Source organism: Carettochelys insculpta, chromosome 9 (genome assembly GCF_033958435.1).
Source record: "Carettochelys insculpta isolate YL-2023 chromosome 9, ASM3395843v1, whole genome shotgun sequence".
Classification (NCBI taxonomy): domain Eukaryota; kingdom Metazoa; phylum Chordata; order Testudines; family Carettochelyidae; genus Carettochelys; species Carettochelys insculpta.
In genome coordinates, this window is record NC_134145.1 from 63,445,225 (window position 1) to 63,463,335 (window position 18,111).

General features: G+C 40.7%; 1 protein-coding gene across 3 annotated transcripts in view; it reads left to right on the forward strand.

Annotated features, from left to right (window-relative positions):
- Positions 1-18,111, forward strand: part of DNM3 (dynamin 3) — a 209,824-nt gene that overhangs the window by 58,092 nt on the left and 133,621 nt on the right. For 2 of the 3 annotated variants that reach the window (XM_075003530.1, XM_075003531.1), the window contains exons 13-15: positions 2,027-2,075; positions 3,755-3,784; positions 10,636-10,749. In XM_075003530.1, the coding sequence (XP_074859631.1) occupies positions 2,027-2,075; positions 3,755-3,784; positions 10,636-10,749 (193 nt within the window). The remainder of the gene's footprint in view (positions 1-2,026; positions 2,076-3,754; positions 3,785-10,635; positions 10,750-18,111) is intronic. The other variant, XM_075003529.1, reaches the window with a different exon arrangement.

Below are 18,111 nucleotides of genomic sequence, written 5' to 3' on the forward strand. Positions count from 1 at the left end.
AAGCTGATGTGTGCCAGCCTTGAGACTGGCAGACAGAGTGTAATGCAATGCACTATTTACCTCTGGGCGCCTTCTGAGAGCTCACCTGGGGATTAGCCCTTGACTAGTTTGACACCCTCTTGATGGCTTATGTTGCTCACTCAGTGGTCTTTCTCTTTGGACTCCTGTTACTTCCTCTTCATGGCTTGGCCCTTTGGCCAGGTCTCTGTAGTTCTCCTGTCCTGCTAGATGAACCATCTCTGGCCATCTTCCAAGTCAGTGCCCAAACTGCCTCTTCACCTTGGAGAGAAACTCAGGCCTGTCCATTATGCCAGGTTCCTGCCCTGGGATGCTGTCATCAGCAGCCATGGTTTACACAGCCACAACACTTGCTGCTGTTTTACCTCAGTGACTTCCTGCCTTTCTTTGCTATCTTCTGTCCACACTCCCTTCAGGTTACCCACAGAGCTTCCTCTGCCTCATGGCACTTTCACTCCTCCTTGGGCTCTTGCCAGAGTCTGTGTTCTCAGGCAGGATCCCAAACCTTGTTTCCCCTCAGAATCTACCTTGTGTCTTGCCAAACGGGCTCCTCTCTAAGGAGTGACTGCCCCCTTTGTCCTGACAGTCCTCGCTTGGTGCCTACTTCCTGGTTTTATACAATTCATCTCGTCTTCACTCTCCTCCAGATGGACCTGCTGGTGTCTGCTCAGGTCTGCTGACTGCAGGCCAAGGGCGGTGGGGAGGTCACTGCAGGTGTGGGCGGTGGGGAGGCGCCAAGTCATCACCCACACAGGCTCCACAAGGTCATCGCCTACCTCCTTTGCGCAGCTGCAACTCCCACCCTGGCTGAGCAGGGAGAGGGAAAAGCAATGAGCAGCAGCGAGAAGGAGAAAGAGGGGTGAGCAGGGTCAGCCCCTCCGGGGAAAGGACAGGCCAGGTGTGAAGCCTGGGTGAAGAGCTGGGGTTAGGGCAGGGCCTGGGGGGTACAGGAGGTTCCTGCACTCCTGCTGGAGTGTCTGGTTTTTAACTATTACAAAGTTGGCAACACTCAGCTCAACTTTTCAGTTCTGTTTCAAGCAGTTACCCAGTCGGGCCACTTCTCTGGGTCACAGACCGATAGTACCTTCAATTAACTTACCCCCATGTCTACTCTCCTTTCTGCTTTCAAAGCAGTGGGTGTGGCAGATCTGCAATATATGCAAAGGTTGGTAAAAATGGGACAAATTAATTTAATCCTGAAGCCTCCAAACAAAAGGTTACACTGGAGGTCTAGTATCCTAATAGCCAAAACAAGTTTGGTCTTTCTCCCCCCACCTGCTGTCCTGTCTCCTCTTTTGTCCAATCACATGTATGCTGTGTGATCTGGTTGCCCATGTACCATGTAATGTACATGCCTATAGAATTAAACTTTGCAGCTGTCATGACTTCTGCATTTTTATGGGATGGGAGCGTGTTTCATTCAGCAAAGCTCATAAACTGAGCAAACACTTATTTTAAGCTATGCTGCAACATTCCAGCTTTTTAACCACCTTCTGTGTTGTGTTCATCCCTCTTGTTATATTTGCATCCTCACATGCACATCCAAAATAAGATGGTAGGCCAGGCCTTTTAGGGAACCCAGCGTGAGTGGGGTGAGGGGACATCAGAGGATTTTGTTGCAATGTGATTCTTTTTTTTTTCTTGCCCTACTTCAGTATTTATATTGCCTAAGATTTCCCTCCTGCACAGATGAGCCATAAATTTTGCATCTTTAGCAACCTCATCTGGCATTTAAAGTCAGCCCCAAAGGCTTATTTACCAAGGTAGTGCAAAGTACCTTGCTGAGGGGGTGATTAATAAGGGTCTATTTGTATTGATATGTTTGCTGTTAACAGACATTCACATAAATTTAGGTTGTTCGTGAATTTGAGACTGAATTGTGTGTCCTTTGTACTAAGCTAACCTCATATTCTGGGCTTGTTAATGTTGATAGTTCATTGCTTCCAAAGCATGGAACTCAAAGACTGAGATTTCTGCAATGTAACTTTTTCCTCTTTGATTTCCATAGTGCTCAACAACGAAGCAGTCAGGTTAACAAAAGTGCAGTTGGAAATCAGGTAGGCATCTGATAAGAGAATAGCTAACTGCATGTACAAATCACTTCAGATGTTTTTTTTTTTTAAATGGGCTGAACATTTGCTGTAAATTTATAAATTACCAGTTTTCCTTGGTATCTTATATAAAATGAACCTTTCTTTGTGCAAGTTTTCAGAACCAGCTGACATTTTTATGGAGGTTGTCAGCTGTAACTTTTAATAATTTTCTTGCTAATTAGACTTCCCTTCCCCTTTATGCCTTTAAGTGCCCAAAATTTCTTCCTGTGTTGTCCCTAAATATTTAGTTTTCATTAAACTCAAACTTGTGAATGAGTTCAGAGGCCAATACCATGGTGAGTGTGTCTTTTATACCTATTCTGTTTTACTAGTTCACACATGTGCACAGCTGGATAACGTGGTGAAGAAATGGGTTAATAGGCATAAGCAGACTTGTCTCTTACCTTTGCTGAAAATGTTCAGTTCACTTCATAAAAGCATTGCTTACGTACCATTGTCCTGCTGTGAAGAAGGAAAGCTGATTGCTGGTCCGGACTCATAGCGCACTTGCAGAGATGGCATTAACTAAATTACTTGGATGTTTCTTATTGTATGTCACACAGACTTGCATACTACTGAGCACTGTGACTAGGCACAGTCATGCTCAACGTCCACTGCCCGTGATCTATTTTTCTTTCTTAAATTGAACCACTAAGGACAGTTAATATCATCAGCCTTTGTGTATATTCTTATCTATTTCTAAGGTTCTGCAGAGTCTTTCTCTCTTTTAAGCAGAATATATAATCATGGAATCTGAGTTCATGTGTAATGGTTTCAATTTTGGATGGTCAAAATTAAATGAAGTTGACTTTATTTTGTCTGGGTTATTTGCTTGCACATCTTCCCGATCTTCTCCTGTATAATTGCTCCTGCATCAACCATTACAATGAACTATTAAAGAGAAAAGTTATTCAGGAGTGACTGCTGTTGGTGGGTGTCTCTATTTTTGGCTGGTGAATTCAAGATTCTTTAAAGAGTGCCTTACTTGCAGAAGTTAATCCTTAGCCCATTCTGAAAATCAAACCTCTTTAAGGTGTCTCCTGTTGACAATCCAAAAGCATCACTGTTCACTTTGGAAATCTTGGGCAAAATTGTCCATTCACTTCTGGAAAGCTTGGAAGCAGTGATGTCTCAACAGCTTGACCATATTCTGTGTTTTGGATTTACGTGCTAGATGGGCTTTAAAAACACGAAACAAAGGTCTGAAGGCTGACATAACTCCACAGATTGCCTGCTCCTCTCCAAAGAGAGAGGTCCATCTCCTTTAATTGTTCAGGAACACATCAAATGTGTACAGTCATCTCTACTTGGGCTGCCTTAGAGAAGGAAGCCCACCCAATTCTCGGATGCTCCAGAAATACTGAAATTGGCCTTGCCATTCCTAAAGCACAGTTATCTGTATTTTGTCTCTTTAAAATAACCAAACAAAACAGCAAACCCCCAACAAAGCTGTGGCTTTGAACGCAAAAAGCTCAAAATTGGTAACTTTGCTGCACCTTATTTCAGGAATAAACTAAAACAGACTTTTTTATTTTGTATTTATCTCAATTGTGTGGACACGAGAAGAGCTGGACAAAATGACATCTGAATGGAGAAATGTTTCTGAAATAAAACTTTACTTTTACAATTCTTTGCTATTTCAGGGAGCCAATCTACCGCCTTCACGGCAAATTGTACGAGCTAAGTTTTGTGACCTTTATTGTAGCTTTTCCATTTAACTTCTCAAAAGGCAAAGTCTGTCTCTAACTTTATTAGTTTAATTAATGCTTGCTACTAAATTGTTTAACATTAATCTGTTTCACCTTTATCACATTCTCAATTAAATGTTTGTAGTTCATCCCTTCATTGTCACTAACCTGCTGTGACTTACAAGTCTGAACTAGTGCTACTTAAAAAGTGGTGTTCAACTTTCAACAGTATCAGTGTTCTGAATATTAGTACATTAAATTATGTTAATATGAACTAAACTTACTAATGATCGGTGTCTTTTTAAACTGTCATTGGAAAAATGGAATAGCGTTTATCTGATATTTACAATATATGCACGGTCTGCCTCTTGACAGGTAGGTGAATTATAGTAAGAGAAATATCAATTATTGTTTAAATGGGTGCGCGGTTTACAGGTACTACCTTCTGTCACAATGCACACAAAAGTCCTTTCAAGCAAGTACACATCAAAGAAAAGCACATATGAATTTTAACCCCCACACTCCCAGAGCTTTCTTACGATTCTCTTCCTAGGAGCCAGTGTGTCGCAGGTTCGATATTATTACTTTTATGACTTCTCCACTCAGTATTAAGTGAATATATTTTATAAAACTAAACACAGAACTGGAAGAACCCTTGAGAAGTCATCAGGTCCAGTTCCATTCACTCGTGGCAGGACCAAGCACCATCTAGACCCTCCCTGAGAAGTGTTTGTCTAACCTACTCTGAAAAATTTCCAATGGTGGAGATTCCATGACCTCCTTAGGCAATTTATCATAAGTTATCTTCTTAAATATTTAGAAGTTAATTCTACAACAAGCCACACTCTCAATAGAGTGACCGGTGGTAAATGTTGAATATGCAGTTGTTGCCATGTGACATGTTCCTTCATAGGCGCAGTATGATTACTGTGGTTAAATTTAATTCTAGCTTGTCGTTAAGCTGACAAATAACGTTGATAACCATTACAAACTAAGTAAAAATAATCAGCTTTCAGTAAGACAACAGAGCATAACCAAAACTGATGGATGCTAATAACAGTTTGGTCTAGGGCTTTCTGCTTTGATATTACTATGCTTTGAATAATAATAGTAGAGATAATTATTTCACACATCAGAAATACATCCTTTTTGAATATTTTTGAAAAAGCCAGTTCTGTTAAGTATAGTTTTCTTCACTTTTCAGTCTGTGAATTTATCCTCTTGCTCTTAATCTTTGGCCTTTTTTTTCCCTACTGCTGCTGCCACCTGAGGTTTTGACCTGACTCAACAAGGTTTCTTTCTAAGCCACAGGTTAGTCTGTTTTCTAATTTGTTTTAAATAACCAGTGCAATACTTTGTTTTACATAGCACTTCTAGCAAGATTTGGACCCTGGAGACTGATCCACTGTTAAGTGTATATTTTGTGTGTGAGATGTGTGTTTTGTCACTGTCACTAAAATTGTTTTAAACATTGTGATTTTTTAATGAAAATCCCACTTCTGATGGATCTTACAGCTCAAAAGGTGTCAATGTATCAAGTAGTCACTCATTTAAGAACATGATGTGTAAGGATTTGAAGATGATAGATCATAAATAGCATTAAAAACAGAACAAAATTGAAGATACTTTCAGTTGCCAAATCCAGTATTACTCCACGTGGAGTAATCATTACAGTTGGAGAAGGACCTAAATGTGAATTTTAGATTCAAAATTGTCGTCCAAGTTGTTTTTAGACAATTGGGATCTAGTAAGCTGGTCTTTTCTCTAATGGGCCCAAACCAGAAACCTGATGGCCATTCATCTGAATTTGAATCAGCCATAAATACAAACTTCCCTGTCTGACCTCTCCTTATGTAACCTGCAGCATTTATGAATGCTTAATGATTGATGATATCACCCTAAGCTTTGCTTGTCGTCATTGCGTGAACAGCCTCTTCCTTTGTTTCACCAAAGACTGAGTTGTCTATCAAAGGTGGTACTTTCTGAAATTAAGTCCATGTCACTTCCAGTCATGCGATGTAAAGTACAATGATTAATCCAGGTTTTCCCAAACTTTAAATAGTTGGGACCTGTTTTTTTCAGTACCTTTTTTTGCAGCCCAAAATATAAATGCATATGAAAAAATGAATGTTTTCACTGTTTGTTTATTCACAATAATAATAGTACACTGTGATATGTTTTCTAAGGACTGGTATTTTTTTCCAAAGGCTGGTACTTGGCTGTGGACCACACTTAAGGAAATGCTGATTTAATGCAAAGCAATGTTAATTCTGGAAGCAGTTTCCCAGAGGTGGAACCTTTTGGAAATTGTTCATCTTCATGCTCAAAGATCACATGAGTCATGGTGGGAGATATGTTGAATATTTTGACTCTTGCGTTGTACTAATTAAAGCAGGGAAATAGGAAGACTGACTTCTTGGAGTACTATTGTTTTCTGAATCAACTGCGCAGCATCTGTTGCATGCAAGTCATTCACTAGTTACGTTCTCTGTCCTTGGAAGCTGATCTAATTTTTCTACGTGGTATCATTCCCTACTAGGCTGGACTATTGCACAAGTGCAACTTTTCACGTTTGCTCAAAGAACACAAATCCAGTGTGGTGTTGTCACCCTCAGTTTGTTACAATTCTTACCCCGACAGGTACTGCTGTTGTAGCACAATTTAATACAGCAAGTACAGGGAAATAAAGCAGTGTTAGTTGCATTGTAATCCTTAACATTGCTTCAGTGGAAGCACTGTGTAGTGATTTGTTTAAATGATTGATAATTTGCAATTAACTCCTATTTCTGCCTGTGTCCTGTAAGTGTCTAGACAACAGATTTGCACTCACTTCTTTTCCCTGACTTTCACAGCCAGTGAACATTACAGTCTTAAAATGGCCTCTCAGCCACTACTTTTGCAAAGTGGCTGGCATAGCTGTTCATGCTTGTTTGATACTGAGTCAAAGTAGTATATTTTGCTGTACTTTATTATCTGGAAATCTTTTAATTGATGCAAGAAACTGTACTATTGTGAAGCAGTTCATAAAAATCTGCCTTTCATCGATCAGATCCTGCTTTCCTGTTTACCCATGTGAAATGGTGGCAAGGGAAGGGAACAGAGAGTTCGCTACACAAAAACAAAGTCCTATCTGCAAAATGACTTCCTACTGATTTGTACGTACACGCACACTCACTCATTCTCCCCCAGTTCTTTTTTTCGGACACCAGGTTTATCTGTCTGAATCCTAAAGGAAGGAACTGTGTCATCCTACATTCATCCTGTCCACACAACCCAGCTGCCAGTCAAAATCCTATCTCCACACACTTCTGGCATGGCTTTGTTTCTCACCTTCCTGAAGTTGATAATTCATGCCACTTGTATCCGGTAAACACAGAGGGGCCTTTGGCAATGTGATTGATAAAAGTCCTCTTGCAGTATTTGCAACCCGAGTGCACAAGTGAAATGGTGGTGAAAGAGAGGTTTGTTCACCTCTTGGCAGGATCTCCTTGTGATTCATCTGGGGAATTAACTCAGCACCGTCTGCACCCTGTCGTGCAATCCTTCAGCTGACTGACTCTGCCACTTGCTCTCTGGCTCCTCTCTTGCCGGTCCAGAGCTGCAGCACCTCTGTCATGGCTCCACCTTTGGGTGGAATCACAGTTGTCCTCCCCTGGGGTCACACCAGCGTGTGTGTGTGTGTGTGTGCACGCGCCCCTGCAACCTCATAGCTAGATTCTCTTCCCTCCTATAACGTGCTGGAAGTCTGCAGTTGCTTGACATTTTGGGCTGCTGCTCCTTTGCAGATTTCAGTGCTAGACTGCAGCAGGGAAGTGTTTATTAGTCAATCAGTAGACATTCACCAGTGTTCCTTGAGAAACACCCAGGCCAGTGAGATTGCCTCAATCTGGTGTCCTGCCGCAGACATAACCCAGTGCTTTATGGGAGTGGCAGCTGGATCCAGGCTCCCAAGGCAAGATTCTTGAGGAAACAGCCAGCTGCTTCATTCCTCTCCTGATCAGACATAATGGGGGAGTGAGTAATAATCGTATTGGCAAGCCAGCTTGCTGTTGCGCTTACCCACTGGTGATTCTGTAAGCCTCTGTCAGCAGACTTGCCAGGATCACAGAAAGGTCTTCCGAGAGTCACATGATGGAGAGTTCCTTCCTGGTCAGCACAGAAAGTTGTTAAAGCATTCCTTAGGCTTAAATAGCTTAAAACCAGCCCAGACTGAGCCCTCAGAACGCTTGTTTTGCTGAGTTTCAGGAAAAAAGGACTATCTGTTTGGTTGTATAAAATGTTCAAAACCAAGGAAAGTACTGCAGGCATGACACATGCACAGTGTGCTACTTTCCTTCCCTATTGAAGTGCTTGTCCACTTCAGATATCCCGAAACCGTACATTGAGCTTCACCCGAGAGTCCCTTCTTGCATCCAGCCATTCATTCCCAATGGTGGCAACGCCTTCTCTGAATCTTTCCAGGCTCCCTATGTATAACATCAGTCTGGCTGCCTCTGTGCTGCCTCCCCTGTGATGTGCTTGCTCCCTACTCAGCACAGGGTATTTTAAATTTGTATGCACTGTGGCGCAGCTGAAAGAGAAGCCAGTCACTTGGCTTCCCTGTACCTCTAGCGTGTCTGTAAAACGTAAGGAATACATTCCTCACCCAGTTGGGAGGCTGTAACATTTGCAGAGTAAGGCATTCATTGGTTGATGTATAACTATCACTTTCCCTATTAGGGGTCTAAGCTAAATTTGTGGGGAGTGGGGAAATTATAACTTCTTGACTCAGTGCTGCTTCAGACACTAGAACTGGAAGAGACCTCAAGTGGTCATCAAGTCCAGTCCCTTGCCCTCATGGCGAGACCAAGCACCATCTATATGATCCCTGTTGGAGATCCATCTAACCTGTTCTTAAATATGTCCAATGATGAAGGTTCTACACCCCCTCTTCCCCACCCAGGCAATTTATTCTAGTAATTAACCACCCTGACAGGAAACTTTTCTGAATGTCCAACATAAACCTCCTTTGCAATTTAAGTCCATTGCTTTTTGTCCTGTTTTCAGAAGCTGAGGAAAATTTAATTTTTCTCCCTCCTCCTTGTAACAACCTTTAAATACATGAAAGTTGCTGTTATATCCCTCTCTGATTTCTCTTTTCCAAACTAAACAAACCTAGGTCTTTTAATCTTTTCTCATAGGTCATATTTTCTAGACCTTAAATCATTTTAGTTGCTCTTCCCTGGACCCTTTCCAATTTCTCCACATCAGTGTGAAATTGTGGGGCCCAGAACTGGGCACTGCACTCCGATTGAAGCCTAATCCATGCAGAGTAGACTGGAAGAATGATGTCTCATGTACTGATCACAACACGCCTGTTAATGCAGCCCAGAAGCATGTTTGCTTTTTGCAACAGCATCACACTGTTGACTTCCTAAGTGCAGTACTTTGCATTTGTCTTTATTGAACTTCATTCTGTTTGCCTCAGACCATTCCTCCAGTTTGTCCAGATCTTTTTGAATTATGACCCTGTCCTCCAAAGCACTTACAACCCCTTCACCATTTTTCCACGTCCAGGCACTTTTTGAAAAATTTCATGTGCAAGATTGGAGCATAAGCAAGTAAAGGGCATCTTCTTTGGGAAGAAACAATAGAAATTTACGTGTGCCTGAGGAGAGATTTGAAGACTTCATTATCTGGTGTATTTAATCCATGAGTCCTTTTTCTTTCCCTTTTTAAAATCAGAGTTGAGGGGGAATCTGCTTTTACTGGACTATTATTTTATTGGAAATGTATATTTTTGAAAGCTCAGTGAACCTTTGTATTCAGACTTCTTTAAACAACTCTAATGATCTGTCCTCTTCCTTCCCATGTTAGCACTCCTCTCTCTCCGCCATCCTTTCCGTTTTTTTCTCTTCAGTCTTCTTTTTCTTCTCTTTCCATCCCTGCCTCACTTTTTTTTTCTTTTGTGCTCTTGGTCATTCCTTTCTGTCCATGTCTCTACCTTCACTCCTCTGTTCTTTAGCCTTGCCCTCACTATTTCTCTGTTGCAACTTCCTTTTTCTTTGAAAGTATATTGATTGCCCAAGACTTCACTGTTTTTGTGATAAATGGCACTTATTAGAAAGTCCCCTTTTGCTGATATGTGAAGTTTTCAGGCTCCACTGGCTACTCTAGAAAGGAAGTATGGTCTGGTCTTAGCTCAGATTTTGAAATCCACAATTCATCTCCCACATCTGAAAAATTCAGTCTTGGAGCAGTGAAAGTAACCATATTTTTGATCCCTTTTGTTTTTCACCCGGGTTTTCACAACATGTTCTGACGCTGTAAGCAAATAATTTCCAGACCACACATCTGAGTGATATTCTGCCTTATGCTTCAATCATAAATACACAAAGATAATCCATAGGATTCTTTCTTCCCCACAAGCCCATGCCCCAACAAAATTTATTCTATGTTGTTTTTCTTGAGAATCTGTGGAAATAATATTCTAAATTTGTCGAAAGACCAGAAAACATTGTTTTGTTTTAGTAAAGCCCATTTGTATGTTAAGAAACCAAATGGTGTTTAATAGTAACAGAGTAACCCCCCACCCCTCCACGCTCTGATTTGCTCACCTTGATTATCTTTTTCTGATTTGTCCTCCTTGCTTACTGTTTTTGGTTCTCTGTGTCTTAAATATTGAGTCTGTTCTGGTCTGGATATGGTCTGAAGAAGTGGGTCTGTCCCACGAAAGCTCACCTAATAAACTATTTTGCTAGTCTTTAAAGTGCTACTTGACTGCTTTTTGTTTCAAATGGTGTTTGAATGAGTGACTGGCAATTGATACATACCTGTTGGTTTACACTCCTGTACAGGTGATCCGGAAAGGCTGGCTGACCATCAACAATATCGGCATCATGAAAGGGGGGTCCAAAGAATACTGGTTTGTTCTGACTGCAGAAAGCTTGTCCTGGTATAAAGATGATGAGGTAAAAACGTTGTTCCTTTGCAGACATCAATCACTTCTTCACAGCTTCTCATGTTATCATTTTAATGATGTTTATACTGAACTTGTATTTTGTGTGTGTGTATTTTCTCTTGTCTGATTTAGAACTTAGTGTCATCTCTACTTTTGCAGTTCTCTGTATTTCTTCTGATTTAAGGGGCTCCTAATCCTCTGAAATTTCTCTGCAGACTTTGGGAGCACTGATTATTTACTGTAGATCTTGGAACACTTTTATAAAGTAGTCAAGATAAGAGATTATACTAAATCTTTCTGGTTGCAATTAGATGTTTCACTGGATTTCATTAGAGCTGATATGTAAGTTAGTCAGGAAGTGTCAAGTTGTTTTTCCCATCATCATCATTTCATGCTGGAGCTTCTTTGCAGACACTGAGAGTAGTGAAATGGTACCAATCTTTCTGTTGTGTGGCTTGTTCTTCCGTCAAACCCAGCTTTGATAACATCTATGCATATGACATCCTGTCATCTAGTTGGCTGTCAGTTTCTGGGTTGGAGTAACCTTAATTGTGTTTACTTTTTCTCCTAATGGTAGTTCTCATAAGAATTAAAATTGAACATACTTTGCAGTGCAACCGGGCTTTTGCCTAATTTTATGAAACTTCTAAAATGAAGTGTGGGGGAAAAATGTCAAGTAATGATGATTTGATTTTTGAGCTTTTCAAGGGAAAACTGGATTTTTCAATTACATGAACATTTTCTGCTTGTGATTTCTTCATATGTTGTATTTTCATCTGAAAACTGGAATGTTTCAGCCAAAAACCAAAATGTTTTCAAATTTCAGTAGTTGCAGTTGAAAAGGTTTTGGTTTATGTGATGAAAACAGTTTTGTGTGGGTGGGGCGGGTGTGTGTGGGTGTGTGTCGAGGATTTTCTAACAAACCCTAAAAATCAGTTTCCAACATTTTTGCTTTTTTTATTATTCTTACTATTGTTGCCTCCCTTAATTTGTTTGTTTTAATTTTATTAGTATTCATCCGTTTGTTTCTAGACATACTGGGTAGAAATCTTACAATGCAGTTTCTTTACATATAACGTACTGTGTCAGGCCCTTGAAACTATTGTGTGCAGTGTTTGCTACCACAAGTAATGACTTTAGTAGTGTTTGCAGGAGCTAGTCCTTATTTTGGGATGGATTCTTCTAAGGAAAAAGAGCTCCTTATGCAAGGAGAAGATATATAGAATTTGAATGAAGACTACAGCCAAGTTGGAAAATATGAGTTCAGAAGCTGTTAGATCCCTTACGTTGTGTGTCTTTGAAGGATTAGACTCTTTTTATTGAAGCTGGTGAAATTGGGCTGTAAATGTAATTCCCAATTTAATGTATTATAAAGGCTTAAGTAGTGTATATTTGCAGGTTGTAGCCGTCTTGGTCCCAGGATGTGAGAGAGATGAGATAGGTAAAGTACTGCTGCTGCCACTTAACCTTGTACTCTGCGTGGAGCGCGGGTCATCTACGAGTCTCCTCCACTTCATTCTGTCTTGGGACAAAACTCCTAGCTGGCTCCAGAGTACCTCAGTTGGCATTCTTCAGTCTCAGTAGACCTTCTCCACATTGTCTGAGGTCTTCCTTTTTTGCATTTTCCTTTCAGGTTCCATGTGAGAGCTTTGACGGAATATGCTGGATGATGGCTTTCTGAGAGTGTGGTCTAGCCAGCCCCTTTTTCTTCTCTTGATTTCAATGTCAGTTTGGTCTTGTCCTGCTCTGTTCCAAAGCTGCTCATTTGTGATGAAGTCTTGCCATTTAATGTGAAGGATGTACCTCAGGCATCTGTTTATGAATGTCTGCTCGTTGTGATTTGAAGACTTTTTAGTACATCAGGTCTTGCAGCCATACAAGAGCACACTCCTTCACATTTGTGTTGAAGAGATGCAATCTTGTCTTCACAGATATTATTTGTGAACTCCACATGGGACGGAGAGTCTTGAATGCAGCCATTGCTTTCCCTACTCTGGCATTGATATCCTTATCTGTTTCTCCATCATTGCCCATAATACTTACCAAGTAGGTGAACTGCTCCACATCTTCCAGGTCATCCCGTCTCAGTGTGGTGTTGATGGTGGTGGACTGGTTGATTCTGATTGTCTTGGTCTTTCCCTTGTTAATGCTTAGTCCAGTCAGTGAGGTAGTTTTGTCTAGTGTTGTGATCTTTTCTTTCATGCTTTCATGTTGGTGTGAAAGGAGGGCGACACCATCAACAAAATGTCCTCTAGCAGTTTGAAAAGGGTCCACTGAATGCCTTGTTGATGGCCATCTTTTACCCTGTTCATAATCCAGTCCATTGTGATCAAGAACAGGAAAGCTGACAACAGGCACCTTTATTGCACTCCCAACAGTATGCTGAAGGATATTGTCAAGACACCATTGTGAACAATGTGGCATGTCGAGGGTTCGTACATTGAAGAAATCACATTAATAATTTTGGATGGGATGCCATGGTGTTGCAGCAGTTTCTGCAAAGGTGAAGTAAGACCTCTTGTTGGACCAGATGATGTTGATAAAAGGGTTGAGCTTAAGAGCTTCACAGAGAACTTCCACAGTGAGCTGAGGAAGCACTTGTAAAACTTGAAAGCTTGTCCCTTTCACCTACAGAACTTGATCCAAGAAAAGACTGTATCTCAGCTTGTCTCATAAGTCATGTATAGTATTCACATTGTCAATTGTATAATTCTGTATAGGAGGAGAAACATAGAATCATAGAATGCTAGAACTGGAAGGGACCTTGAGAGGTCATTGAGGTCATTGGGTCCAGCCCCCTGCCCTCATGGCAGGACCATGTACTGTCTAGACCATCCCTGATAGACATTTATCTCACCTGTTCTTAAATGTCTCCGGAGATGGAGATTCCACAACCTCCCTAAGCAATTTATTCCAATGTTTGACCATCCTGACAGGAACTTTTTCCTAATGTCCAACCTAAACCCCCATTGCTGCTTGTTCTATCCTCAGGGGCCAAGAAGAACAAGTTTTCTCCCTCCTCAATATGACACCCTTTTAGATACCTGAAAACTGCTATCATGTTCCCCCTTATCTTCTTTTTTCCAAACTAAACAAGCCCAATTCTTTCAACCTTTCTTCATAGATCATGTTCTTTAGACCTTTGATCATTCTTGCTGCTCTTTTCTGGACCCTTTCCAATTTCTCCACATCTTTCTTGAAATGCGGCACCCAGAACTGGACACAGTACTCTGACTGAGGCCTAGCCAGCATAGAGTAGAGCGGAAGAATGACTTCTTGTGTCTTGTTCATGACATACCCATTAATACATCCTAGAATCATGTTCGCTTTTTTTGCAAGAGCATCACACTGTTGACTCATTTAACTTGTGGTCCACTATAACCCCTAGGTCCCTTTCAGCCATAGTCCTTCCTAGACAGTCGCTTCCCATTCTGTATGTGTGAAACTGATTGTTCCTTCCTAAGTGGAGCACTTTGCATTTGTCTTTATTAAATTTCACCCTATTTACTTCAGACCATTTCTCCAGTTTGTCCAGATCATTTTGAATTTTGACCCTATCCTCCAAAGCAGTTGTAACCCCTCCTAGCTTGGTATCATCTGCAAACTTAATAAGTGTACTTTCTATGCCAATATTTAAATTGTTAATGAAGATATTGAACAGAACCAGTCACAATACAGACCCCTGTGGAACCCCACTTGTTATACCTTCCCAGCAGGATTGAGAACCGCTAATAACTACTCTCTGTGTACGGTTATCCAGCCAGTTTTGCTACCTTATAGTAGCCTCAAAACCATGCTTTGTATAGTTTAGCACTTGTTTTAAGGTGAAAGGTACACTAAAATGTGAAAGTACTGCTGTTTGTAGAACTTGATTTAGTTGCTCTTGGAGTTAATCTTGTGATCATTTTATCCATTTAAAACAGTCAAGTTCTTTTTCATAAGGTAAATGGAGATGTTTTCTCATAGCAGGTACCAGTGACCTGGGTTAATATTTAGGAAGGATACTGCTTGTCCTACAACTAAGGGAATGGCCTTGCAGACAGATTTACTGCTTTCTGCAGTTTGTTCTTATGAACTAATTATAATGACAGATGAGAGAAGAAGGGAAAAATTGCCTTTGCTGATTTTATTTCACCTTGACAATCACCGATAAATATTTTTAAAAATTCTTTCTTAACAGCTAAAGTTCTGAGTTACTCTGTGGTCTAAATCTTAACAGTTTATTATTTTAGTGCCTGTCCCCATAGTTGTTAGCCAACTTTTCTGCCACATGGTCTTGAACGAGCATTCTTCAGCTGAATCGAAATGTTTCTTTAAAATAAGCATGCAGATAAGAAAGAGACAAGCTTTTAAGTGGCCACTGTTACATATCACAGTATAGAAGTAGAATTGTACTGTTTTGTTTGAGTTACTGGCAACAAGACCAGTAATCTGTGACTGTATTTTTCGAAAAGTCAACAAAAAAAATTGCGGGTCTAACTTTCTGACAAAAGCAGGAGATTTAAATGCTAAAATTTTCACTCTCTTTATAACTTGTCCTCCCTTGCTTAGATATTACAGCATGCACAGAACAGCGATCATATACTTTTGTGAGATCTGTAAGAGATCCATGCATGACGGATGAGGTGTGGATGAGCAAAGCTAACGTGGGATTTCCTTGCCTTTGATTAAGACTTATAGGAAAGTATCTTCAGTGTAAACATGTAATTTTCATTAATGTCAGTTGTTACACGCATGCTTGAAAGAGAGGATCATTGTTAATAAATCAGATGAAAGGAATTGATTACTACAGTGGAAACTTAGGGGAACACAGTTTTGTTTTCAAAATACTGCTGGGATGTTGCGTGGGTTACTTTATTATGAGATCATAAAAATAGGAGTAAGGAAATCAAACATAGGTGTGGTTTTTTGTTTTGTTTTTGAATGTGCAAGTTTGAAAACAGCATGTTCTTGCCTGGCATTCTCAAATATCTTTAAAGAAAACAGAGTGGTAGTTAATACTCTAATCATAATGTAGAAGTTATGGAAAGTTCCTACAGGCCAGCATTCTGCATTACTTCATGGGAAAATTCTGTTGTCTTTGAGTTGTGGTAACAAATCACTTGTTTGGTTAATGACGATGCCAGAACTTTTCAGTGGAGCTCACTGGTCTTGCCTTATATGCCAATTTACCCTTAATTCTTTTTATACAGTAGTCCTCGGTGTGTTAGTGAAAGGTAATGCGGTGAACATAACCATGCTCAATAAGTGCTGACTCAGGGACTTGGAAGCGCATTACAGATGATTGGGGATTCTTGAGCCTTCCGCCTTTGGTCGGTTGGGAGGATTCTGAGTTCTTGAAAGTGCTATTGAAAGTGTCTGCTGCTATACTGAATGGATCTCGGCGGCTTACTCAGCTAGCACCTGAGAACTTTGGCCAAGAGCTGAGCTCAAGTTTTACTTGGTATTTCATGACAACAGTTACAAATGAGGGCGCAACTATCGTAGTAATTAGAGGTCTAGTGATTTTCTTCACAAGAGCAGGAGGTGTTTGCTTTGGTTTTCCTGCTCAAGTTATGTTTTTGCTTCCCTAAACTTTTTCTCCTTTGGTTTCAAATAGGTATGGTATTTGTCACTTCCTGTTCTATACGATTGCTTCTGATTGCTGTGTGCTGTTGTGTTTCACCCAAAGGCTGGTGGCCTTCAACAACGTATTGACTTCTGTACTTGTGGGCTTGAATTGTGAACAGATTCTTCACAGATGAGCACTAGGACTTCCCCTTGTGCCTCCTAGTCAAACTGCAGTCACTATTGCAATCCTTGCCCATGCATGAGTACAGTGACCATGTAGACCTAGTCTATGGCAGTTTTCACCTCTCCAGAGGGAATGGAGAGAAGGGAGTACCACGGCCCCCTGCCTTGTCACTCTGGACAGCGGAACTGATTGGCCATGGCTCTGTGTTCAGGAGTGTAGTGGCAGCTATACTCTCCCTGGGAGTCAGGGAGCTTTGAGGGATAATGAGCTTCCTTGTGGTGCAAGACCTGCTGCGACAGTGTAGCTGTGCAGCTTCTCTGGTAGAAGCATATGCCCATAAAGAACACAAGTGTCCATGCTTTGTATAGTTTAGCACTTCTTTTAAGATGAAAGGCACGCTAAAATGTAAATGTACTGCTGTTTGGAGAAGCTGCCTTTTGTATCTTATTGGAGGTGGGCCTTGTATTAAAGATTCCACCATTGAATTTACTTCGAAGTGATGTTACTTTGGCAAAGAATGCATTTCCATAAGCATGGATTTCAAAATTTGATGTCTTACTTGCATAGGTAAGGACAAAAGTAATTTGTTCCTTTGTGTCTTTATTGATATGTTTTGTTGCCATTCAAATATGTATACACATTTTTAACCTTAATTATTAAGACTCAGAGAAACCGGTTTTTTTTCAACTCTTGGTGGAAACAAAAATATGAATTTAATCAATCTTCAAATACCAAGGAGCGGTTGTAGAAAATAGAAGAGCCTTGTTTGCGTGGGTGACCGAAAGGTCCTCGTGAACTAGGCTCTAACCCTGCAAACATTGACATGTATGCTTAATGTTACTCAGCTGAGTAATCCCATGACTTTAGTGGGTTTGCTTGTTTAAAGTAAAGGATGTGTAACAGGGATCTTATTGCACAAGTCAGTGCAAAGTTAATACCGTCATTTATTTGACTAGGTTTAATTAGTACAATGTGTCATCGCTAGGGTGTTCATAGTACAGTTTGTAAAAACAGTGTCTTAGTCATAGGGAGTTAGCCCTCAGCTATTATTACTTTGCCAAGATGTTGGAGAGAATGTGGGGTTTTGTGTTCAAATTTTAACCCGGGGTCAACAACCTTTCTGAGGTGGAATGCTGAAAATTGACCTTTTGACCTCTAAGGTCCAAGTGCTGGTGATACTTTTTAAAGTCACTAATAGTCCTATTTACAACGGCTTCATTTAATAAATGAAGATGCAGAGCTTTCCCGTTTTTAGGTGGTGGTTGGTAGCATTAGTTGGGCTTTGTTAATCCACAGGCACCATGGCTTTGAGCAAGCTCCTGGCTGCATGGGGAAGGAGGGCCGGGACTCAGCTTCCACCCTACATGCTGATGAAAATCGGCTTGGTGCTGGGGGTTGCTGACACTTATTCTAAAGTTTGTGGTTTAGCAGAGGGAGAATGATCAAGGTTCTGCTGTAGTGCAACTAAGTTCTCAAAGGAGAAGGGTTCTCCTCATCCCCTCTCCCTAAAGTTCTTTATGGCATCCAGAAGGATGTACTTTGCACAAACGTCCCACATTTAATAGGACATTGTCAAACCCTGGATTCGCTGTAAACCTAAAACCTCCATCTACATCACGGGCAGGTGTTGGGGTGCAT